At 35.0% G+C, this 25,507-nt stretch overlaps 3 protein-coding genes and 1 long non-coding RNA gene across 5 annotated transcripts; 2 read left to right on the top strand and 2 right to left on the bottom strand.

Moving 5' to 3' along the window:
• Positions 1-192: 192 nt before the first annotated feature.
• LOC135145860 (uncharacterized) lies at positions 193-2,880 on the bottom strand. Its single transcript, XM_064077990.1, has 9 exons — positions 2,703-2,880; positions 2,516-2,643; positions 2,064-2,459; positions 1,828-1,917; positions 1,468-1,731; positions 1,126-1,409; positions 683-1,060; positions 473-628; positions 193-419 (listed from the first exon to the last, which is right to left on the bottom strand). The coding sequence occupies exons 1-9, from the start codon at positions 2,762-2,764 to the stop codon at positions 282-284; spliced, it is 1,896 nt and encodes a 631-aa protein (XP_063934060.1). The 5' UTR covers positions 2,765-2,880; the 3' UTR covers positions 193-281.
• A 172-nt stretch (positions 2,881-3,052) lies between these two features.
• On the top strand, positions 3,053-6,476 carry LOC135145872 (protein PHTF1-like). The gene is made up of 20 exons (XM_064078001.1): positions 3,053-3,142; positions 3,569-3,623; positions 3,684-3,774; positions 3,875-3,928; positions 3,987-4,068; positions 4,137-4,255; positions 4,318-4,413; positions 4,465-4,542; positions 4,595-4,661; positions 4,717-4,765; positions 4,819-4,924; positions 4,999-5,124; positions 5,177-5,315; positions 5,376-5,456; positions 5,522-5,658; positions 5,706-5,750; positions 5,802-5,950; positions 6,014-6,110; positions 6,167-6,262; positions 6,320-6,476. The coding sequence occupies exons 1-20, from the start codon at positions 3,139-3,141 to the stop codon at positions 6,410-6,412; spliced, it is 1,764 nt and encodes a 587-aa protein (XP_063934071.1). The 5' UTR covers positions 3,053-3,138; the 3' UTR covers positions 6,413-6,476.
• Positions 6,477-9,709: 3,233 nt separating this feature from the next.
• On the top strand, positions 9,710-10,784 carry LOC135145881 (uncharacterized). The gene is made up of 4 exons (XR_010283602.1): positions 9,710-9,979; positions 10,058-10,342; positions 10,435-10,494; positions 10,557-10,784. It is a non-coding gene; the product is annotated as an uncharacterized LOC135145881 (long non-coding RNA).
• A 1,571-nt stretch (positions 10,785-12,355) lies between these two features.
• LOC135145875 (CCR4-NOT transcription complex subunit 3-like) lies at positions 12,356-16,076 on the bottom strand. Of its 2 annotated transcripts, XM_064078005.1 has the most exons (12): positions 16,033-16,076; positions 15,589-15,658; positions 15,115-15,224; positions 14,716-14,838; positions 14,398-14,496; positions 14,217-14,343; positions 14,039-14,145; positions 13,814-13,949; positions 12,929-13,760; positions 12,715-12,867; positions 12,534-12,649; positions 12,356-12,481 (listed from the first exon to the last, which is right to left on the bottom strand). In XM_064078005.1, the coding sequence occupies exons 2-12, from the start codon at positions 15,611-15,613 to the stop codon at positions 12,381-12,383; spliced, it is 1,929 nt and encodes a 642-aa protein (XP_063934075.1). In that variant the 5' UTR covers positions 15,614-15,658; positions 16,033-16,076; the 3' UTR covers positions 12,356-12,380. The 2 variants fall into 2 exon arrangements, with proteins under 2 accessions (XP_063934075.1, XP_063934076.1); XM_064078006.1 differs by lacking the exon at positions 12,356-12,481 and having other exon boundaries at positions 12,599-12,649; positions 12,706-12,867.
• Positions 16,077-25,507: the final 9,431 nt, after the last annotated feature.

Below are 25,507 nucleotides of genomic sequence, written 5' to 3'. Positions count from 1 at the left end.
CTGTAATGAGCAGACCAAGTGACATCCCAGACAGGTGTTTGTTCAACTACTTTGAAAGTAGAGACTCTGTTACAGAATCTCTATTGGTCGGCAACGCAACGCCAGGAGAGCTGACTCCATAATAGTTACTAATTTAAACTATAACCGCTTTCTAACAAAAAGTTATACTTATTAAAAACTCTTCCCTTTAACTAAAACGAATTTCACATTTTTTATTATACCGCGATAAGACTTTGTTAACAACAGGAAGGCAGTTTAGCAGGAAGCAATCTCACGGACCGTTACTCGGTCAGCTCTACTGGCTCGTCGTCTTCGTCAAGGTCAAAGTTAAGGTCAGTGTCATCGATGGAGTACGTCGCTGCCCCCGCTATGCTCGAGATGCGGCCTTCACCATTATTGAGCAAACCAAGAAAAATAGCCTGCGAAGGTCATATTGCAGCACAAACCACATGGAAAGTCAAAAGGCACTGACCTCCTTCTTCATATCATCCAGTTTCTCCTCCAGCACGCGGGTCGACTCCTGCTTGGACCGAGCCAGTTCTCTCTCCTGCGAGAGGGCCTCCAGTTGTCTATCGAGCTGGATCCGCGTGAGCTCTTTCTTAGAAAGGGTCACCTTCGGCATCGCAGGCTGCATACGTAAAACGTGATTCACCCCTGAAAAGGGTAGAGGGAAAAGACATGCCTTAATTGACTGTATGGCCAGCTGAAGCTGCTGAAGAGCTTCTAATAACTCTTTTTTGACTGCAGTTGTTATGCCTTTCTGCTGGAGTTTTTCAAGGATAAGCTCCTGTTGCTTCATATTCTCGCTGACTAAGTGTTGCTTGGCCTTCTGCATCTCCTGCAACTGCCTCAATGCGTCTGCCCTGCACTTTTCCTCCTCAACCCTCCGCTTGTACCGCAGCGAAGCCCGACGCCCGTGGTCGCTCGAAAGCAGTTTTTTTACGACGTCATGAGCGCGTTGCTGGGGCGGATGAAAGGCTGCCTCAGGCGAAGATGTGGCTCCTCCTGTTTTTAAGGGCACAGCGCTACCACCGCTGTCGTCCACGGGTGCGTAGTAAATCTGCGAAAAAGCGCAGCGAACTAAAAAGGGCCGAGCAGCGAAAAACACTAAACCGACTGGAGAACCTTGATAAATCTATTGCCGAAGGGGGCCTCCGGGGACGAATAGGCAGCCTTGGCGTCCAGGGAATGCTTGAACTGGACTCGGGCAACTTGTGGGTTGTTTTTGTAGCGAACGTGAATATTCAGAATGGGGCCAAACTTCTTAAAATGGTTCATTATCCTGTCCAGCGTATTAAACTCAACAGGGACGTTCGACAATTCCAATATAGCCGTATAGCGCTTGCCATCTTGAGACACAAATCTTTTGGGAGCGGCGTGGTGGTTCGCAGTCGATCCGCTGCGCCCATCTTGAATAATAAAAATGATGTAAATAGTCAGGCGAAACTATTGCCTTTTTGTACAAACCTGGAGCCAAAGGAGCCTGGCTTCTGTAGTTATTATTAAGTTCCCGAGCAAGATCCTGGGGGAGCACAGATTCTGGCTTGTACTCGTCATCAAAGCTGCTGGGCGGCTGGGCACTCAAGCGGGAAGCAAGTGCTGGGGGGAGACGGTTAGCAATCGCCGGAGGTAGTTTTTGAACCACTTCGGGTACGGAGTGTGTGTCGGCATTCACAACCACCGGGTTTTCGCCGTGATCATAGGCACACCTGTCTCCTTCTATACAATAACCTGGCACAGATAAAAGTTAAAGCCTAAAATTAAAAAAAGCTTAAAAAGACGACTAAAAAAGAGTGAAAAGATAAAATTGGATTAATCAACGCTAACCCTGCTCTTCGTAATCACGACAAGGCCGCGCCACGTGACGTCGTTTGGAAGAGAAATTAGTTAGTAAAATAGACTGGCTCGGCGAAAGTTCTAAGCATAAAAGCTCCGAGTCAGTAATCACTTTAAGAATTTAAAAAGATTACAGAAAAGTAATGATAGTGCAATATAAAAAATCTTCGTCAAAAATATGATCAGCATTGAAGTGCAAGTTTTTGAAGAGTAAAGAGAATGATAACCTCCTCTTTGGCGCTCCCTGTAACGGCTGGCACTCCTTAGTCTTTCACTATCACGGTACATGTATCTCTCTTTATTTTTATCTCTGTGGGCATACCGAATATGCTCTCTAGTTTTTGCTTTCTCTAAATCTTTAAGTCGACTTCTATCCTTATTTTTATAAACAACGTGTTCCCCTTCAACACCCCCACTTGGAAACCCCGCTTGTCCTTGTGTAAAGTCATCATCGCCGTTTGGACTTAAAACTGAGGAGTCATCAGGGACAAGGCTTTGTATTGAAAAATCGCTAGTACTTTGGACAGATTTAGCAGTGTCTTGCTTAATATTATTAGCGATGACCTTCTTTTCACTACGTTTTGCCAAATAGGTAAATAAATCCGAAACTATTGTCTGTGTGTCTAAATAATAAATAATAAAAGTGATAACATAGACAAATAAATAGCGTAGAGGAAACCTTCACTTAGAAATATATAAAGTTCATCCTCACAGAGTTTTCTTAATTCAGCTTCGGATTTCCCTGGCTGAGAAGTCAACAAAGCTATAATATACTTGGCTAAAACATCGCTATCCGCTTGACAATCGCTAAATTTTTTTTGAAATAATTGTTGTAATATAATATAGATGATAATATATCGTAATACACTGCGGAGAGCTTATCTATAATCCAACTTTGTACTACTTCTTCGTCATTTTCACCATCCATTTTGATTAACAAAAATAATAGGTTTTATATTTAACTTAAATTCTCAAAAAAGTACTTAAGAATAATAAATGCATTAAAATTTATAAATAAAAGGTAATTACAAGCATTAAAGTATTCTGTACAAAGAAAAAAAACTAAGCCGAACCGGGCGGTTATGCAGAACACAACTAGTACACCCACCACACTGGCCACCACGCCATGAGCGAGGATTTCTGTTCTCTTTACTCATCGCTGTCGTCTGTTACATCCCGACTCTTACTAAGACTTTTGCCCTAGCTTAACAGCGGTGCCGTCGCATTGTATTTAAACTTCTCATAGAAGTTCTCTTCAAATTTTATGATCCCTTATGAATATAATAATAAACTTTGACGTGCATGGGTATTTGAATTTATTTCTTACATAATACTTGCGCTGTTATATTTTTTAAGTTGTCAAATCCGTATTTTGCCAATCTATCTTTTTAGTGTTACCTTGTATAAAAAAACACGTTATTTTAATCTTGCCTTGACTTAAAAATTATAATACCCAGTATATAAAAGGATTCTACTCCATGGTTACTCACTATAGTTTAAACTTTCTATACATTTAAGTTTATGGACCAAACTTACGGTTTCAAGTGTTTACACTCTTTTAGTTATACTTGCCAACCTTGTATTGTGTCACTGTCACTTTTTGTATTCTCACTCAGAGGTAGAGTCAGTATCTTACTCAGAAGAGAAATTAACTACTGTAGACAAAGTGATTGCATTAAAGATATTTACTTATGTTTTAAAAAATTAGAGTACTTTTTGTTTACCTTACTAGAAGGAGTGCGCCCTGTCGAAAGAGACAAACACAAGTACTTTAATAAGAAAAAATGGTATATTAACTTTTTGGTTATAAAGTGATCATTACTTTTATTATTAATATCCTATTCTAGTCTAGACGATAAGAAGCTAAGTTTGCGCTTTTTATCCGAAAAAGCTTCTAATTTTTCTTTTTTGTGGGATATATCTAGTTTTTCTGGAAAGGTTAGTGAAGTAGTAAAGCATATACCTTAGTGTTTTTCTATTTCACCGTACGTTGCAGAATTATATTTTGTGTGATCGTATAATTTTTTGTTCTTTATAGATCGAACAGTTTGACGTGGCTGACTGGGAGCGCGAAGTTTATAAAAAACAAAAAGTTGGAGCGTTTTATTTATTTTTAGTAATTTTCGCTGTTACCACTTCTATCTTGATAGTTTAAAAAGTTGAATCTTTCGAAGCACTCAAAGAGGAAGAGCAAGCGCGGCCGTGATCTTATTGATTTAGATCTCGTCAGAGGTTTTTCTTCCTGATCATACATTTTTTAGTTCTCCATGTACCTTAATCTGTTTGCCATTTCTCTGTAGGATCCGCCTTCGTTAAGGTCAAGCCTCCTGGTTATTATTCCCGCCTGAATCGCAATTTTTTTCGTGTCTTTATCTTTCCTTTGTACCGCCGCTGGTGGACTAGCGAACTTACGGCTGGAGTGAGTTTGCTTAAGTGGTTGCTCGTGGGGGGCTTTTTTTAAAACTTTCCCTGCTGCTTAAGACCTACTTCGTCTGCTCCTTTACGTATGTCTTCCACGTGGCCTGCATCCTTGCGTGCGTTGCTCTCGATTTATCTCCGACAATATCTCCTCTTGAGGTTTTTCCGTTTTGTATACTCCACGTTTATGTTAAGTTTCTTTCTCTAAAGGTCTTCTTCCCTGTCGGTCTACTTGCCTTACTCTCGCTCTTATATGCTAGTATTGTCGCATCTGCGCCTAATCAGCACGTAAGCGATTGATGTTATAAATTGGAATTGTTAGGTTAAAACATCTTTTCAGAGCGATCCATCATTCATTAGAAGGCAAAGAAATAAGAGGAAAAAGCCCCAAAAATATTCTCCCCTCGGTATCCGCCATCCTGAGAGAAACACAACTTCTGCTTGTAGCCTTTCTTTACCTAGACGGGGACTCTGAAGATGACGTGAGCCGAGAAGATCACGCCCTTTTAAGGTACATTGCGAAGCGCATGATCCTCTTGCATTTTTATGGGTCAAACATGATAGTGACGAGGACCTCAAGCCCCGTCGGCGACGACGAGCCCATTTGAATGACATGAACGAAGAGGACGTGGCCTCCTTGTCTAGCGGTTCCAGCGACGATGAAGCAAACGTGCTGAGTTTTTTTTATGCGGGTGCTTTCCTTTCTTAGCACTCATAGTACTGTCCACCCGCCATTGTACGCAGCCCGGGCCAGCCAAAGCTTTAGGACTTTCCTTAAAGATCAGCGTTATGTTATACGATGAGATGGGCGGAAACTACCATAAGTTAGAGATGACGCTGGCTCAGATAGCGCACATGGTCATTAGTAAGGTTGTTTGTTAGTTGCACCGATAAGAGACTTTTCCTATAATTCTTTCTGCAGATCAACCACAGGCAATGCAACCGCCGCTTTTTTGTGCTCGGCTGCTTTGGCTGCTTCCTGTCCGCCGTAATACCGTCCGCCTATCGGTTACAACAAAGGGCTCTTGTTCCGATCGTTATGGAGCATCCACTCAGTGAAAGTTGCTGTCGATAGCATTTTATTTTTTTTCTATGTTGAGATTGGTGGTTTGTAACGTGAGGATTATTGTCGGTGGTTGCAGGAAAAACTTTGACTACTACTTTAGTAATCATGTCCAGTTTCTTCACGACTTTTTTTATGGGTACTCTTTTCACACTTAGCGGTGGGAGTTAGTGGTTATAATTGCTAGCATTCTGCCGGCTGTAGGCTATTGTCTGATATTCTTTTTGGCTGTCGCCGAATACTCTTACTTTCAACGTTATCTGCGGGCCAAATATTTTTCTTCTCTAACTTCTTCGAGGCGTTCTCGATATTACGGTTTGCCGCATTTCCGGCTTAGTAAGGTTAGTTTAGTAAGTTCCTCTGCGACTCTTTCTCACCTTCAGTGAAGGTCTCAAATGTCAAAACGTGGCTTTCTTTGAGGTCTTTTTTGAAGGTTTTTTTAAACAAAAATGCAGCATTGAACAATTATATTAACACAATATAGAAAAAAGGGCCTCAAAGGAGCGTGGATCTGATTGTTTCCTCGTCCTTTCTGCTAGCCTTTGGCCTCATAGGCACAATTTCCTTTAAGGCCGCTACCTCGGCTACTGGCCTACTGGCCACGAATATGTATGATTGGCAGATTATCACGTGGTTAGCCAAATTCTCCATTCATCCCTGCAAATTTGTCAAACCGGTTTCCCACCTACGCTTCAGGGCATTCTTACTTTCAGTGTTCCTTTTGCGCTTTATGACTCTCGGAAGCCGTATCAATAGAAAGTACCAAAACACTTCCGTCCTTCTCACAGAGCAAGTGCTTATTAACCCTCTTCTCGGCTTTACTGTTTTCCTATTAGCCTTGTTTTCTAGATTAATGTCTTTTTACGGATGGAGCAAGCCCCTCACAAAAAGGATGAACTGGCCATTTGTAATAACATCTTAAAGTTAGCCACTAAGCTTCTAAAGGTATGTGTTTCTAATTGGTATAATTATCCGTTGCAGTTAATGGTATGCTCTGCATAGGACTTGGAATCCCCTTATAAGATCTCTGGAATGTCCATGTCCCCCTTACTTTTCAATATCACCAGGTTTATCAAGCAGCAAAGAGTAATGTAAAGACGGAAATTTTTCATATACACACGTGTATATATAGGGTTGTAGTATTATCAGCTTTCTCTTCAGTTGTCTCCGATCTTTTGGGATTTAAAATTAAATTTTGGAAAATCAAAGATAATTAACACTTTTGTCTTAAAGAAAAACATATGTAATACGTTCTGAGCTGCATTGAACACTTCATGAAACATTTATTAAAGATGGGCAGTTAAAATAAAGTTAGCCTCAGTATTAACTTACAAAAGTAAAGTTTAAGTTGTTGGTAATGTCCTATATACAAAAGGTTTAAGATATAAATTTATTTAATAAGTTTTTAGCGCTATAATAATCAATATGACAACTTTTAACACCTCTTGGGACCTATCGGAATTGAATTAACTTGCGGAGTAATACACTAAAGAGAACACCCGCTATTTTTGCACTCGCTACCTTCTTATATTCCTCAGTTTAGTGTTTTTTTGAAAAAATATATTTAGCTGTGTATTATTAGTTTAATTATGCATAAAAATGTGACCTAATTTATAAATATTAAAAAAAATTCGTTTTTTAAAGCGCCACCGTAAAAGGACGGGCTCTTATCTAAAGTTTTTATATCCTTGCCATGCTCGAAAGGTTAGGCCTCCGTTACCTTTTATCGTTAAGCAGGATTCGTCATGTCGCTTAAAGAAAAAGAAATAAGTAGATAAACAATTTACATATAATAAATATTTCGAATATTAATAATAGTGATACAAGCCTAAAGTAACACAAACAAAATAAAGGGAAAAAAAAAAGCAAAATTATATACACAAAAAAGGGAAGAAAGGATGTTTAAAATTCTTATTGACCACCCTGGTATACGACTGCCTGTCTTCTCGAGACCTTTTTGCTTGGGAGGGAAAAACCGCTTATATGGCCCACCCACTCTCTTTAGTAAGTTCGACTTGGAGCATGTTAAAACGGTTCACGATGTGGTAGATAGCGCCCCCTCAGAAAATGAAAGCACCACTACTATATTTCCCCCTCAGAGAAAGAAATATCGGAAATCATTGCGTCGCTTGTTGTTAAAAAGGCTAAAGGACCTGATTTCATCACCAACTCTACTTTAAAACCCCTTACAACTAACCTTAACCTTGGTTAACGTGTAATTTAACAAAAAATCCTCAAATAGTTATTAATATAAAACCACCTCTTAACTACATTACAACCCTTTTTACGATGTAAACGTGCTATGATCTTGTATGTACCCCCTATCATTAATTTTTATTGGAGATTTTAATGTTTAATAAAACCCATGTATTAACTAGACCGATAATTTTAAGATATGCGTTTTTAGCGCTTAAACGGATCGTTATAGCTTCCATCCTAAAGGTGGAGTCGCCGATCTGCTCCTTGTTAAATAAAGCGGTTGTCGTGTATTTCTCTTCAAGTTACTTTTGCTTCTACTTCCAATCTCTAAGTTCTGTTTAATATTTTACGGCCTTTCCTTAAGTTTTATCTCCGCCTGTGCACAGCTTTGGTATAGTTGTGAGCTCCAATTTTGCTTTAAGATCTAAGTTCTTTTAATTATTTTTGCTCAAAGTTAATTGGTTTACTTTTTGTTTTTTTTCTTATCGTTTTAATAAATGGTGCCTCGTGTCATTAATAACCTTTTAGATCACTAATTGAGTTTATTTTATTTGTTTGTTTGGTTTTGTTCTCAGCTTTATTTAATTACTAAGCCCTACAGACTAAAGTGAACAACTACAAGCAGAGAAGCGGAAAATAGGGAAAAATCCTTATCTTTTTTTTATAGCACTGGCATTCTATGGCCGGCCTTCTCCAGATCTTAGGCTGCTTAGTGTGAACTCTCCTCTTCTGCAGGGGTTGGGGCGAGAGCCCACCGGTGTACGCTCTATATAGAGCTATAATGACTGTCGCAAAGGACTGAAAAAAGCAAAAAATATCGGGCCCGAACCTCCGCCATTCGGTCTAGTAGGGGGAAACCGCTAAAAACCACCGGGAGGCCATAAATCTTTTATTAAGTATATATATAGTCCGCTAGCGCAATAATTGTAAATTTTTAACCTTTCACAATCTTTTAATCTAAATAACGTATCACAGCAGTTTACTAGCGTTAGCGTTTCAAGCCTCCCATTATTTACCGAGGAATCTTAAACACTATATATTTAATATAAGGGGAGAGAGAACAAACATAAGAACTTTTAAAAATTTATCAGGTTTATATTAGACGTTTGATTAAGCTACAGCACATAAAGGATGTAAGAAAGTAGCCTGCGGAGCAAGAACATAGATTTATTAGCATGCTATTGGAGTCTAAAAGCAGTTTAGATCTTTTTAAAAATTTATCAAAACTCACTTAGAGGTCGACACTGGGATATAACAACTAATAAAGTATAACAAAGCTCTTACATTAGGATCTTATTTACGCTAGCAAACTTAATTTCCAGTTTTTCGGCTACAACATCATTCTCTTTATCACTTTTAGTATTTAAAAGGTTGTTGTTACGCCACATGTACCGAAGCTCCGAAGCGACACTTTTTATCTGGTGCTGCCATCTTAAATATTATCATACTTCAGATTACTCTTCAAAGTACCAACCACTTTAAAAAGTCCTCAATATTCTGTAAACTGGTTATTCACTTCTCGAATAAACTTACTTGAACCCTCTGTAATTAAAGCCCTTTCCATTGGGTCTACAACTAAAATGCACATTCTCTTTACCCTACAATTTTTATGTACTTTTTCATATATACATCTACAAACCCAAATTATTCGCCTCGAAAAAATTAATAACGAAACTAGTCCCTTAGATTACTTAAATCTATTTGTACCCACACCAGATTTGAGTGACTTGCCGAATCTGGTGTTCAGCCTTTTATACAGCAATTTCTTAACTTTCCCATAACACTACTCTTCATATGCAACTATTGTTTTTTATACAAATAAAAATTTAGGAAAGTCTTCTGGTTGTAATAAAAGAGTTTAAAGCTTCTATGCTTATTACCTCTACAGTAATTAAAAAAAAAAATTTACGTGCTTATTTTGGTTGTTATAAAGTTTTAATTGGTCTAGAGCCTTCCATTCTCTTCTAGTAGCCTTTCAAATGCCCTTTTACAAGGCGTTCAGATATCTCAGTACAGACTATAATCTAGATTTCCTTTTCTACCGCAGCCTCCATTACTTCCTTTACTCCCTATGGATGCCGTGGCTTAGGAAAACATAAAATATAATCAATAAATTCTTTAAAAGTTCTATTTTTTTTTGTTACTTCTCTATTTTTGTTGTTAATTGAATTAATTTTCGTAGCAGTCTGTCTCCAGCCATGTCTATATCCTCTTCCAGGCTCCTCATCTTAAACGGAATATACTTAAAAAATATCGCACTTGTGTATAGTAGTAAATTTTGAAAGCTTAATAAATAGCCCATTTTGGGAGTTGACACTACTATAGTGACTAAATTTAAAATGAAAATTAATCAACAGATAGACAAAACTGGCTTGCTAGTAGCTTTAGCGGAACAGCAGACCAACTGATATGCAAATGAGTAACCCGAGAAGAGGCAGAAAGGAAATTTGCGCCCTCGCACCGGTGTGCCTTAATTATACAAATCCAGTAACGTTTAAAGATGGGCGTTTAATGTTTATTCCCGACCAAACTTCCGACCAGCACGCTAAGAGTGCGTCACGAGGAGGGCAAATACTGTGCACCGCTCTACTTTTATCCTCCCTTATTAGCCTGTCTAACTTTCCGTTTGTTAAAGGTAACCACATTAATTTCAAAGAATTTTTTTTTCTTCAGCGGTTCAAGCTGGTAGTTTGTGAAGTGTACTATTGCGCACGAACCACGGAGAGTTTTTTAAAAGGCTTATTGCGCTTAAACGAGGAGCTATTGCCGTTGAGTTGTAGCCCAGGAGGCAGATGCATACAAAGCCTTGCTTACTGCTCAAGGAAGGTTTATTTTTGTTCCCGGTACAGATGGCATCTTGCTCGCTGTCTTGGCCTTCGCCCCCACGTAATTCACGTGTATACGTTACGACAATTCAGATTCTAGGATGAAAGCTGTATCTCACCAGAGAACACCTCGGAACTTCTCTGCCATTTAAGGTAAAAAACTTTAGCGGCACAGAAAGTTTCTTTGTTTTAACAGCGCCATGCTTTTTGCGTAGTCTTTAAATAGGCACAAAGGACGATACCAGCTATCAAGCCCGTGACGTAAAGCTGCATCGTTGGCGCAAAGAACGACACGCTTGTAAGGGTTGACTGGCAGGGGCATGTTACTCGTACAGCGTGCGCATAGCAGCAGTGATTGAAGAGAGACTTTGCGGAGCCTGTAGACTGCAGCGCCTATTCTACCGTTAAAGTCCCGGCCGTTCAGGTAAAACGTGGGCATGTGTCGAGGGTAGCTTGAGATTGCCAAAATGTGCAGATTTAACCTCATTAAACTTATCTGTTCCTTAATATTATCAATTTATGAAGGCGAAGTTAAATTTGCGAATATCATAGCTTAAAAAAGAAAGTTCCGTCAATGAGAATTCAACGTATTATCTTTAGTACGCGTTAATACTCTCAACCGCTAAGCTACATTGACAATCAATTTGGGTACTATGACCCACGTAAATAAACTGTTAATAGTTAGATATTATAAAGGATTTAGTTATTATTCTACAGTTAGCCAACTGATAGCAGTTTTAAAAAATTGAAAACAGCATTATAAGATCATAACTGTCGATAAGAAAGTAAACAATTGTTTTTGTGCTTGTCAACTCTAGAGAACTGGCGAACATGTAATATTGGTTGCCGTGATTAGTTAAAGTTTAGGGACCTAATAATGGACGACAGCGAACTATTTCCTTAGACCAATTCTAAGCTTAATAATAGTAAGTTTGTGTACTAATTCATGTTAACTTGAGTATAACGGTGGCCGCCTTGCACGCTGCTTTTAAAATATCTTTTTTACCTGTAGAGGACTTTAGTAATGTAATACTACCGCTGCACTCCTCTTTGAAAGAGCCTCACTAAGTTAGTTTTTATACCACAAAGGTGTTAAACTTTGCGCGCTAAAGGATAAAGTTTATAAGTGTCCCTATAACGATAAAAAGTCAATACAAGTTAAGAGTTAAGGGCTAAAAATATGATATTGATATATTTAATTTTTAGGATTACTAACAATTGGTGTGGGATGGAATTTTAGAGATATGTATTATAATAAACAACCTAGCAGTTTGGTGTTTCTCCGATGTTGCCTTTTAAGATTCGCTTAGATTACTTTGATTAAATGAAAGAAAATTGGCGTACTATGAGGGGTACTTAGGGAGATGGTATAGCACTGCATATATTACCACAAGGGGTATAGCGATATAAAAATTTATAGAAATATACACGAATCATGTGAAACACAAATGATGAATATTTACTATAAAGGGGTAAAAATGGGAGATAAGCTTGAATAGAAAATGTTGTTTACTTTGAGAAAAACAGTAAGGCCTTCGACGAAAAACGGCTTGGACCCACACAAGATCGTATGAACTTAAAGTTAACAGCTAGCAACTAAAATACCATTGAGATCCATTAAAAATACCATCGGTAATGAATATGATTAAAGTTAGGGAAGTTAGGATAATTAGGCAAAAAAGTTAGGTTAGCACATTATCTGATAAAAACTAACAGGAAAAGAAAAAATTCCTTTAAATTTTACAAATAAGTATTAAAAAAATGTATTTTCGCTCTTTTTTATTTTTTATATTTTAAATTTCTAAACTTTTTATTTACATAACCATTCTTCCAAAACAATCTATTTTTGGGTTTGAAACCTCGTTTAGAAAAATTGTATTAAAAAATTTTAATATAAAATAAACGTATTACACGCTGAAATAACATATCTCTCTTAAGTTTATATAATAAACAAATATTGGAGAGTAACAAAATATTTGTTTTATTAATTACCAATCTCTGAGCGCGTCTAAAAAAAAAAATAGGAGTCTTAGAGCGGTTCAAGGCAAGTTCTGGTCTTCAAGGTATTTATACTCAAAAACGAAGCCTGTCCGCTCTCTTTGGCACCAGTCATTTTCAAAGTCGAAATACATATATGAACCTTTTGATCAAAATTAAAAAAAAAAACAAACAAAAGAAGAAAAACTATTTACCCTTTTCGTACTCCTCAGTAATTTCGCGAGGGAGATCGCCAGATCTTTGAAACCAGGTTAAATACTTTTTATGAAACCGCCAAGCCTGCTTTTTGAGTTCACGAGCGGCTAAGTATCTAGATAAAAGCATTTGGGTAAGAGTGAAATAGGTAGAGCCCCTTACACGCAATACACTTCTTACTGTTGATAAGTTCCTGGTTGGTAGTAGAAAATAAAAAATAACGTTTCAACTCCCATCTTTTCGAAAATAGACGGATTTAGTAACTGAGGATCGGGTTGTTTTGGGTAGTATGAGGGGACTGGACAGGGCGTTCGGGGTACGTATTGCCTTATCCTGTTATAATATTTATCAGTTGTTCAGTTTTGAAATAACCCCTTGACACCACCAAACAAACCTGTCAGAGTCTGCGCGGTCCGGCATGTTCGAGTAACTGAGTTGCAGAGCTAACATGGCTCTCTGCTCTGCCGGCGACAACGGAGGTTTCCATTGGTAAGCAGATCCTTGCAGCTGCTTATACAGGAGAGGCGCTTGATCCTGCTTCTGTTCTGCCGCTGGAAGTCCCACCGGCATGAAAAAGCCCTGCTGGTAAACCGGGCGAAGAGTTTGGGGGAAGAGTGGCGACTGGACCGACGTGCTCAGTTTAGAGTACGGCTGAGAACGCGGCTGCATTAACAGTTGTCGCATATGAGGCTGCGAATTGGTTCTCACGTGGGATGGTCGAGGATGGGCGCGCAACGAGGTGTCAGGGGAGGTGAGATGGAGGGAGGTTCGAACCTGCTGCTGCTCTTGCGAGGCCTCCAGTGGAGGATGGGTCTTCCCAGGGGACTGCGTGTGTTTCAGAGTGGCGGGCGTGGTGGGTGGCTTCTGGCTTTGCTGTATGTGGGTCTGCTGCGGAGGATGAGCAATCTTTGGAGGTCGCTGCTGCTGTAGAGGCGGGTAGGAAGAAGATGCGAGCGGGTCTACATGCACGTGAGTTGGAAGCGTCGGGGACTGTTCCCCGGAGCCAATAGAAGAAAACTCCATGCGGGTTGGTTGCGAGGAGGACTCTGTAAGCGCGGGGAGCCCGTCAGGCCATTCGACGTTTTCCTTAACGCAGGAAGTCTGTTCTTCGGCTTTCGAAACGTCCGAGGGGGCGTCAAAGAGCCCATCGTGAGAAACAGAGAGCTTTTCTACGGATAGGGCGAGTGCACCCGCAGAGTCGGAAACTTCGCCTTCGTGAGTATTCTCTGCGCCAAAGAAATATATTATTGTGTACAAGCAAGTCGATGAATGTCTCTACTTTGTTCGTTGTACTCTTGACTCTCCTCGTCTTCCCGGTCTAAATCTAAACCATCGTAAATACACTCGTTCTTACAGAAATCCTCCTCCTGATTCTCTTCGAGATAATGCTCCAGGTCTTCTTTGATGCTCATCACCTGATTCAGCAGGATGTCAGACGAAAGATGTAGTTTTCCCCAAATGCCAAAGTATCGAAATCATGTACTAGCAAAGTTGGTATAGCTACCTTTTCGGGGGTAAACCTTTCGTTCATGAGATATCTCAAAAGAATCTCCAACTTTTTCTCGTGATCTTTATGAGACTTGATGCTGTCTTGCAGCCTATCGATTCTATCTAAAAAGTAAATGTGCCCCAAACAGTCAGGAGATTAACAGAGTAATTTCAAACTAAAAAGTATACTCCACCAGATTTGGATCCTTTTTTTTTCTTGGTATAATGAAGAAGTTTCTCAATTTCAGCCTCAAAGGCGTCAACTTGTATATTTAGCCGTTCTGTGCAAGAATTGATCCACTGGGACGCCTTCATTTTAGCCTGAATGAGTAAATTATTGGTGATTTGACACAGAAAAGCGAGGAAGTCGCTCACCTTCTCGTTCGGATCCACTTTGGCAGCTGCTACAAGCCCCTCTTTGGAAAACGCTTTCGTTTTTGTTTCTCTTTCAATAACTTTAAATCTCTCCATTTGCTTTCGAAAAGTATTTTATTAGTACGATGAAAATTTTAAGCAAAATTTTTAAAAATTATTTTTAAAAATCCAATTAGTCTTTAGGATTTCGCTAAACAAGTTTTGCAGAAATAATTAAAAACCTTAATCAAGCCATAACAAACAAAATAAATTATTAATATAAATTTTGCAAGAGCAGTCAACTCCAAAAAAGTTTAATCGCAGTAAAACTTGGAATACCACTTCAATTAATCTTCGGGTTTCAAGTAAAGACTGACTTTTTTCTTTAACCGCTGAAGAAAGCCAAGACTTTATTTGATCTCGAAGTCTCTGGAGCTTTTTGATTTCTTTCTTCAAATCTGACTAAGTAGAAAAACTATTAGAAACTTTACAAAGTTAGTAAAAAGGTAGAGAATGAAAAAATTAGTATTAAAATATTGAAAATTAAACTATTAAATGTCTGACTATTAGCTTAATATAAAAAAATCTGAAAGGTCAAATATAATAAATATTTCTCAATAATTTCTGATATTGTTTATACAGATCAGGCTTAAATAAAATTATAATAGGAGTGAAGCATTAATTATATATGAAGTTCCTTAAAAAAAAAAGAAAGTATAAACAATTATTTATAAATACTTCATATTTTTCCTTCTGGTTGGCATTAGTCGCGGTAATGACTTTGTCCCAAGTCGATTCAAATTCTTCAATGCCTTCAGAAACTTTCTTAAGGCATCTGTCAATTTCAGCTAAAAGAAGAGTAAAGATAGAAGCATATTCAAAAGAAACATAGTTAGAAATACTTTCTTCTTTTGAACTTTACTATTTATACGCCCAAGTAATACTAAAACATATATGGTACGTTATATATAAACTTTATAAGTTCGCCTAAAACTAGAAAGAATTTTTACTAGTAAAAAAAAAACGAAAAGTATTTGAAAAGTGTTTATAGATTTAAAGAAACTCCAAAAATGAGCAAAAAAAAATACAAAAGTGTTATAAAGCGAGTTTTGGTATCATTTTACGATAACCTTCAAATTTTTTCTACGCAGTACTTTAAAATTTAAGCTTGTAGTCTAGCTTCTTTAGAAGTTTCACGGAATAAGTAATTACCGTTTAATTTTCGCCTGTCGGCCATTGCATTAAGGCATTACTTATTATAAACTTATAGTCTTGAAGCTCCCTGCAAAAAAATCAAAAATTTTAAAAAAAATTGATATCAAGTGCACTTAAAGATACCGATAATTTTATAATAATATTTCGTATTTACTCACGAAATACCATAGTTTTGGGCACATTTATTAAATTTTTCTTAAAAGGTGTATTTTTTACCGCAGCGACTTAGGAGATACTGTTTTTAAAGATTCTTTGTTTTGTATAATTTATTCATAAGAATTTATGTATAACTATATATAACTTATTGGATGTTTTTTAAAGGTTTATTATTTACCACATAAAATTAGAAACAACTATAAACATAGGCTTTTCGGTAAATAAGGGTATTTTACAAACCATACTTCTCAAATTTACTAACAAAACTACAGGGTAGTGTTTTACCATACAACAATGTACTAATCTTCGAAAAGAAGAATTCCCCAGCTTAATATTTATCAGATTTAGTCAAAGTAGAAGCGGCCTGGGAAGTCAAATTTTACGTGCGGTTAATTTTACACAACGCCCCCATTTTTCGCAAGGGGTATATTTGTTCATAGCGAGAAAGTTACAGGAATTTCTTGGTTAATACCAAACTTAATCAAGAAGAAAAAGTTTTTTTTAAAAATTATGTTAAGCTTTTTAACCCTGAATTGTTGATGGATAACTACTGAGGGTGAAGCTAAAAGCTTAAAACAAAAATTTTATTGGCTTATACATGGTAATAAAGAAATTGTAACCAATTTAGCGATAATAACGTCATTCTGGTTTTAAGACGAAACCGCTACTGACTAAAAAAAGACAAAAATTCTTCGTATTTATGACAATTCTTTGAACATTAGTAAAAATTTTTTTTCTATTTCAACAATTTTTAAAGTTTCAACTATTAATCCAGCCAACTATTATAATACCATCCGAACTTAATGTTGGCAAGTTTAAAAAAAAAAGAATTTATACTAAACCCATTTATAATTAATAAATGACTTTTAATTAATTTTTTCTACTACAATTAAAAAATAAAACTTGTCATATATATTATGTTTTTATAAAAATTCACTCTTCAGCGCACGGGTAAGATCTACCAGTTTTACTCAAAGATTAACGTTACCTCCAATATTTCCTCGCTTTTTCTTATTAATTTGTTTTGGTTCGCCCGTTACTTAAAATTTTGTCGCCTAATTGATGTCATTGGAAAATAAAATAGGAGTGATTTGGTAGGTATGAAAACTCACATTTTATAACTTTTGTATAACAAAGTTTAAAATATAAAATATTTAGTGAAAAGTTAAATCGGAGCCTTTTCTAACAGTAATTGGGATTAACGCTATAAATGTGTTTTGCTTTTCGCCTACAACAGAGGAAGATACCAAGACCTACTTTACACCATTAAATGTAAGAATCTTACCTGATGAACGCGTTATAACAGGAGTGGATCCGTGGGAAAAAAAATACTATCTACTTATATAATTAATTTTTTTGTATACCAACTATGTAGGTCTGCAAATATATAATCCTTATTTTTTCGAAATACTTTAAGTAATTATTTTTTCTTATTTTTTGTGCACTTCCTCATTAAACCTTAATAATCAATATAAGATTGAAAACAAGATTCTTTACTAAAGGTGAAATAGCGGTCTCTTGTTCACCCTGAGGACCAAACCAAAAAGGCTGTTCCTGATCCTAGAGAGGGGCTTATATACACTTACAACATAGCATTGAATTTTGGAAGCGCAAGTGCCCTTATCTGGTAACGGACTGAAAAAAATTAAGCGTAGAGCCTTTCCTTTTAATTTAAATTGTACTTTTTTTTAAAAACAATACAACACGATAGCTACCCTTACTTAGAAAGTAGCTGCGAGACTGTATGGGTCGTTCTCTCTTTACCACACATAAAGGTTCGTTTAAAGATAGTAAAATTTACAAATTGTTTACTTTTACAATTACAAAATAAAAAAAACACAATTTTTTATATAGTAAAATTTATGTCTGTTCTCAACTTTTCTTTTAGCATCTAATTCAAAATTAGTTAGCCCAAAAAAGCTTTTATACAAACAATATGTAACCTCTTAGCGTAGAAACCGCCTTAAAAAGTGATTGGGCTCTAACGTAACAAAGTATACATAACACCCAAGACACGATTTAAACCTCAAAATAAAAAAACAAAAATATAAAAAAAAATTAACATAGATTACAAAAAATATTGTATAATAATATAATACATTAAGTAGAAAGTACACAAGCATAAAACACGTATATTTATAAACATAAGCACAAACAAAGAAAACAACAGAAAAACGCAAAACACTGACCCTCTAACTTTTCACAAGAAGAATGATCATTATCAATCCAATCAGATATCTGAGAAACAACCAATAAAAATACAAGAAATGAGAATGCTAATTTCATTACATAAAAAATTTAATTTGACTTATATTATTAATCGGATACAATATAACAAAGTAAAATTTTATCTGGTTCAATTAAATTTACTGTACATATATGGAAGCAAACCGCCTTTTTGTGAAGGTGTAAATAAGCCCGAAACTGGTCAATGGGTTAATCCTTACTTTAATATACTTTTTTTATATACGTTTTTATAGAAGTTTTGATTAACACCTTTTTGAAAGCCTTCCTTAGATCTTACTTCTTTTAATACTAAAGTCCCATGAAATTCTATGATTAATGAAATTGACTTTAATATTTAATTATATCTGTATAATATTTTGAAAACAACACCCCCTAACGACCTTAGTTTTTAAGTGATCCGATCTTAATAAGACATATGTCTTTATTTATATAATTTTTAGTTAATTGTAAAAACTAACAATAATACAGCATCTTTTTGTTGATGTTATGTACATCTTTGCACGATACCGATATTGGCATATAGAGAACACGTACGCACATTTAAGGAAAAAGTTTTACTTTCTTAACGCTGTGCAGACCCTCTACTTTATAAGCTTTAACGATTAAAGAAAAACTTAAATTTATTAATAACAAAAATTTAACAATTAGAAAAGCGTGATTTTAAAATTTCGAATAGAATGTTTGGAAAATACCTCTCCCTGCAGTCAGCCACCTCACAACTAATTAATTTAATTACTCAGCTATTTTCCATTAAACTGGAGACAAGCGGAAGTTGTTTTTAGACAGAAAACATCGTTCTCAAGCAATGTGCAAAGGACTTTCGTTTCATAAGTCTGCTTAACTGCTTATGAAAAGTTTAAGAAAGCTTTACCTTCTCTTAGAACAGCAAAATTATTAATGTTACGTAATTATCATTATACTCAGCTAGCTAGGATCAAATAATTTTAATACTCCATTTTATAATCTTTTAACTATTATCAACTTAATTTTTTAGCTTTTTACTAATATTTACTTTTATAAATATAATTACTATGCCCGTAGAACCATTACTTACACGCCAATTAGTCTCTTAGTGTGAAGCCTTTAAAAAATAACTTTTGGATACGTAGGCATAGATCAGCAAATATAAGCCATTATCGATTACCTAGACCACGTTTTAAGATGCTTACAGCAAACAAACTAAATAAACTGTTTCCCAAGGAATTTTTTTTAAGAGCGGAACACCTACTCGTATTCCGCCACCAAGCGATGCCACTATGGCTATCATCATTTTTTACAAGTTGCCTTTTAAAGACGATATATTTTTAAACAAGGAACTGATCTTTTCACCAACAAAACCTCTAATAGTTTAGAAATGGACCAAGAAAAATCTGTTAATATATTTTGTGGCTCCAAGTTTACCTTTTAACAGCCAATAACTGCCATAACATTATCAAACTTCTTGACATCAATGTGTAATGTTATATGTTTTGCCTGAAAATGAATGCCTAACAGTGAAATTACGATTGTAAAAGACCTTACTTTTCAATCTATAAAGGTCATTAGAATGAATAAAGATGATAAAATTAATGGTGTGTTGTGCTTGAAAAACTATTGAATATAAACAAAACATTTAACTTTACGTCGACTTGTTGTTACTATCAAATTTGTGCAACCAAAAATAATATTTACCAGCATAATAGATCCCAATTAATTAGGCACAAAAAAAAAACTGTAAAACTAAGCGTCGCTTTGTACTGTAGACATAAGCACTTTTTTCTTGATTGCCCGTACCTTACGGACATACCCTGTGTTTGCGCAAACTGTGAAGACAATAATCCTGTAAATTATTGTGGCGATATTACCATAAAACTTTTAGAGTTTAGCTTTTTTTAATTTTTTTAACTTTGTTAAATACCACACCGCATTCCACACATGATACTCCACTGCCATGCTTAACAACTCAATTCAACCCTGTAAGATGAGCCCCACAACTTTTGTAACAGGCTGGATTTAGTTCTTTAATGCTAATCTCCACTATCGTATAAGTAATCCTTTGTTTATGGTAACGGGTGTGTTAAGAAAAAGTAGTGGTACTATCATAATTTATGGTTTTGGAAAAATGATTTTTCTTAGAGAAATGCGTTTAATTTATGACTAGCAACCTTAAATAATTGCTGATGTATTTCCGTGCAATCTTTATAAAAAAAAATTGGCTAAAATTTTGACTTTTTAATAGTCTTTTGTTTAAAACCTATCTGACAACAGCTCTTTATATAATACAAAAAAATATAAGCTTATATTTTCTGTTTTTGTGTGATAATGTATAAAATTTTCGTCAATGTAAATAAGTCATCAAATAATTTATAAAAATATATGAACCTTTCCTTATGTGTAAACTAGAGCAGTTTATTAGAACATCTGTGAATAACATTTTTAAAGGGAAAAAAGATCATTAACTTCAAGTAATATAATTCTTCATGTCGCGCGTCCTCAGCGTGATAAAAACTGATTTGATATGTAATAACACTATACACGGAAAAGGCGAAATCATAAAGGAAAACTTATTTATTATAGGCAACCAAGCCGTGTCCTGTTCAAAAGGTTAAGAAGGTCCCCCATTTATGTTTGTTCTGCTTAAATTTAAGACACCTAAATAAACACGTTTAATTGGGCCCCATTTTTTTAATAATGTTTCTGTGTAGTAAATTTTTAAGTATATGTGTAATTTTTCAATAAAATGAAAGGGGTACATCTACTACTTAAAAGATCCCTAAATCATATTGCCCCCTTAGTTAATTATTAAAAACTTAAACACTTCTGGCGTAAAGCCTATCTTCGATCAAAACTGAAAACATAAATAAATACAAACAAATATAAAAGCACTACGTATTCTTGCGATAGATGACTTTTTAAGTGAACAGTATGAAGCAAATTGCTGGAGGGAAGCTTAACCCGGTCTATACATATTCATATTAGTGTCAAACGCTAAGTAAAGATAAAATAAGTAATCTTTGTTTGAAGTTTTATAAAAACGTAAAGTATCGTTAATAGCAATAATAGGAAGATCTATATTCGTTTAATAGTAAAGTCTCTTTACGAAAATAGATTTGAAAAGTTAAAGTTGTTTGTGTGAATACAGAGAAAGCCCTTCACCAGCCTCGAAGATGGCTAACCCCAGTATGGGAGTAGTGAGGTCATATGGACTACAATGCGTAGCTAAATCAAATAAAGCTCTGTTCTACTTTACGAATTAAGATCCTGTCGGAATTCCTTGAAGGTATAACTTGTACCTTTATGGAATATTTTTGAGAAGACAGTGAGGCAGCACTATAAACAAGGTTTACGAAGCTTTACTTTAAAGTTAAATAGTTTGCCTTAGACTTACTCTCTTTCATATACCCTGAATAAGAGTTTACGGCTACTTTGGTGGTAAGGGCACTTCCAGTGCTAAACTGTAAAGTGCCATTATTCACTCCTTACTTTATATCTAGGGATGCCCCATACCTATCATTTTATCATTAATCGAGTAACCGGAAAGGAGTTCTTTTATCTTTCACTTTTTATTATTGTATCAATTTTGTCAATTGTTATAAAGCGTATGAAACAAAGTACTGGGAAGTAGTTCATATGATAATAAACGTCGTGCACCTTCAGTTTTCGCCTCTTAAAATTTAAACTTAAATGTCCCCGTAATGCTTTCTTATAGAAGGCGCTCCCTAAACCCTAGGTCTAAGGTGACTTATGATAATCGTAAAACAAAAAAAGGCAACCGCTGTAACTTCACTAGGTAGGTATGATAGATATATAACATGAAAATTTATAATTAAGCCTTTGTCTTTTTTCTCCTCCTATCGGACAGCTCTTCCAAGGTTAATTAGTTTTAAGTTAAAAAGCAATTTTTTATTGGTCCTCTAAAATTAGATCATTATATTAACACAGAGTCCTACTCAAATTAACCTTAAAACAAGATTACTACTACCAAAAACCACATCAGACACAGGCCACTTTGTTATTGGGTATTGTCATTAACTCAAAAGTGTACTTATGCTCGTGTTAAAAAAAACGGAAACTGCGATTTTCACAAATACACCCCCATGTTGAGAAACTTGTACAAACAATATTAAGATCTTTATATTTGCTTCCTCTAGGGCGGTTTCTCAAAAAGTAAGATTTATTTGCAACGATTTAAAAAAAATGTTCAAATAATAGCCTTTTAATAATGCTCCTTTTTTACCTTATATAAATTAATAGTGGAAAATGTTTGCATACGTATATAAGTGGAGTTACATTTATAAAAAAAGTGGAGTGCAAAAAACTAAATGTGTTTAAAAAATCTAACTTAAGAAGTAATTTCCGAAATAAGACAAACATTTTCAATCCGAAATATTTCCTACATTTTCATGCAATGCCGTGTTGATTTTGTAACTTCAAAATTTCCACTTAAGGTGAACTGCATAAATAAAAACATCGATATTTAAATTGAAAAAGAGTATAAAAATACCGCTAATAATACTTGACATCATCATAATGACGGGTGAATCTCTCTTCGAACGATTGTTTTAAAAGTAAGACGAAGTCTTAAATGTTTCTTTCTGCCATCAGTTCTTGCATTCAAACAAAATGTTGCTGTTTACCTTTACCAGCTGTTTTAAAAGTGTCAGTCTTGATTTGATAGCCTAGCTAGCGCCGATTTAACTATATATGTGAGCCATAATATCTGCTAAAAAAGCAAAAGCCCTAATTAATTCCTGAGAACTGAACATTTCCCAAAGAGTTGAATTTTCTCTTTTAGATCTTCCAAACCTAAATTTCTTAAATTTCAATACTTTTTTAGTGCTTGTCCTCGAAATAATTACTTAACAATGCAATGCAGCCCTGACTCAAATTTGGTTGAATACAAATGCGGAAGTTATCATCTTTTACGGAATTGAAAATGGACTCTGATTAAGTACGTCTCATACAACGAGTATATAACACCATATGCCCCAATAGTGTTCTTTTCCGTAATTTTATCTCTTGAAGTAAACTACTCTTCTTTTAAATAGGAAAAAAATTGATAACACCTTTTTTTCTTCGTGATTGGCTTTCAAAAATTTTATATAATAGTTTGTCACTTTTTAGTTTGTTATATCCTTACCAAGCCGAAAAGTGGGTCCCACCTCGAGAAGCAATAAATCAGTTGTTTAGGAATTATGTTTTAAACTAGCTGCTATCAACGGTGGTAGATCACAGAGAGTGTAGATAATTATTAAGTTCAATTCATCTTATTTATATTTAATACCGGTTTCTACACGGAGTATTGGCACCAACCACCTTACCACAATCTAGGGAAAAAATTTTCTTTACCCTGTAATAGTCGGTTTTATGTTCAATATAGATAAACTCGCCGACACCTATCCCACAAAATATAAAAGTGAGTAGCTAACACTCTGACTTACGAGGGAAGGGCTTTTCCAGTCTTCATAGGTATACTTTAGGATACACCAATTAACCTGGCAGATTAGTTTTTAAAATTATATGACTTTTTCTATAAAAAACAGGTTTTTCTTAATTTTCCTGGTTATCGCAAGGTCTGTTCTTTGAGTTGTTGACAACTAACCTTTAGCCTTAAGGTAGTCGTATCGCCAAAAGTTCTATATAAAGCGTACTATTCTTATTTCAGCAAATTAAAATATATCTAAATATAGTAAAAAAATTTTAATGCAAGTTAATAAATATATTCAAGGATAAACTTAACTGTATCTTCTTACTTATAACACCATGACCAGCGCAACAGATAAATACTAAAGGCTTATCTTAATTAAGAATGTGAAAATTAAGTACTATGCCACTGCGGATAATTATAAGTCAGGCCAACCAAAAAGTTAGTAAAAGCCTGCACTAATTCATTAACGAAAAATGTTTTAAGGTAAACGCAATTAAAGTACTAGAAACTTTTGAAATTGGGGGATAACGAGGGATAAAGTTGCGTTTAATTATTACAACTACCGTCATTCATTAGTTACTACATAACAGTAAAAGAGGATGGAAAACTTAAATTTAATATTTGTATTTACGTACATTTACGTATTAACTATAAAATATATTGACTTTTCCTAGATAAAAAAAACTTAACTCTTTTATATTTTCACAAACGTTATATAGTAATTCCAAAAAAATTACTGGAAAAAATTGGTGTCCTACTTAAAAACTTTTTTCTTTTAAGACAACTATTCATAATTTTCTTATCCATGTACAGCCTTCAAATGATAATTAATTTTTTATTTACCGTAATACTCTTGTAATATTTTGTTATACTTTTTGATAAAACTTAAGTAACATAAATGAGTACATTAAATAAGGAAGCCAAATTATATGATAGTTAGGGCTTATGCTGGAAAAGCTTCCTTTTTCATTTGGCCCAATAACTTTCCAAATATACTTTGGTTGAGTCTGAAAAAAAGTCATTTAAAAGTGTAGTAACGTGGTTAATAAGATAGGCTTCCGAAGAACTACATAAGCTTAAATTAATAAGTCTCGCATCTTTAAAGTATCAACACTCTCAAACTTTCTAATACTTTCTGTGCTTCGCTTTGTCTTAGTTACTCAAGCAAACTTAATGAAGGTATTTTAAATTGAGCTAAACTTAATAAAATCCGTTAAGGTGAAGATGCATAAATAGTTCATTCCATATTTAATCTTTTTAAATAATTTTTAATTGTGCTTTAATGCTTTAATGTAAGCAAAGTTGACATGATAAAGACAATTCCGTAAACAGCAAAAATATTTTAACACTATGTTGTAGATCATAAAAGGAGCGTTCATTCCAAGACATATTATAACTAAATTTTAATGTGTTTATAGGTTTGAAACTCAATCTAAGCTTGTAGTTTTTGTCTTTTCCTCAGCAGCTACGTAGATGTTGAATATTCTTCGTTGACAGACAAGTCTCCTGATGGAAGCTAGACTCAAAATCTATTGAGACATTCTAACTTATATCTTCTAAACAATTGTTAAGACCTTTAGTAACCAGTTAGCTTAATTGAAAGTTATTATTAATAAGTATTAAGGATAATATATAATGTCTGTAGGTTTAACAAAAATATTAAAATAACTTGGCGAGTGCCGAGATTTTTAATATATGATTTTTATTTTTTATGTGATAGACGGTATATATATATTAGCAGATATTAAATTTTACAAGGTACTTAACCTTTAAACCTCAACATAAATTTATGTTAGCATAGGTTTTAAGAATTTTTAAGACCATAAGTAATAATTAAGAATTCATATAAGTGGTTTAGTGACTTGCTCTAATTATCTTATTCAATTTAATAATGAAAATAACTTGTAAATTAAACCACCACTAGTATCACTTACAGTCCTTTTTTAATATGAGCTAGTTACTATAAAACTCTTTTAAGGCTTTTTTTCTCACTACCATATCTTGATACCTTTTAACTAAACAAACCAATAGGCGTCAATCTTTTGTAGGCGATTGCGTAGAAAACTTTTTTTTGCGCCTAGAAGTTATTATAAACAGTTGGGTAGA

Source organism: Zophobas morio, unplaced genomic scaffold (genome assembly GCF_036711695.1).
Source record: "Zophobas morio isolate AGI-343-1 ecotype UQ-CSIRO unplaced genomic scaffold, CSIRO_AGI_Zmor_V1 ptg000194l, whole genome shotgun sequence".
NCBI classification, from domain to species: Eukaryota; Metazoa; Arthropoda; class Insecta; order Coleoptera; family Tenebrionidae; genus Zophobas; species Zophobas morio.
The sequence above is the reverse complement of the archived record's forward strand: the minus strand, read 5'-3'. Positions and strand labels throughout refer to the sequence as shown.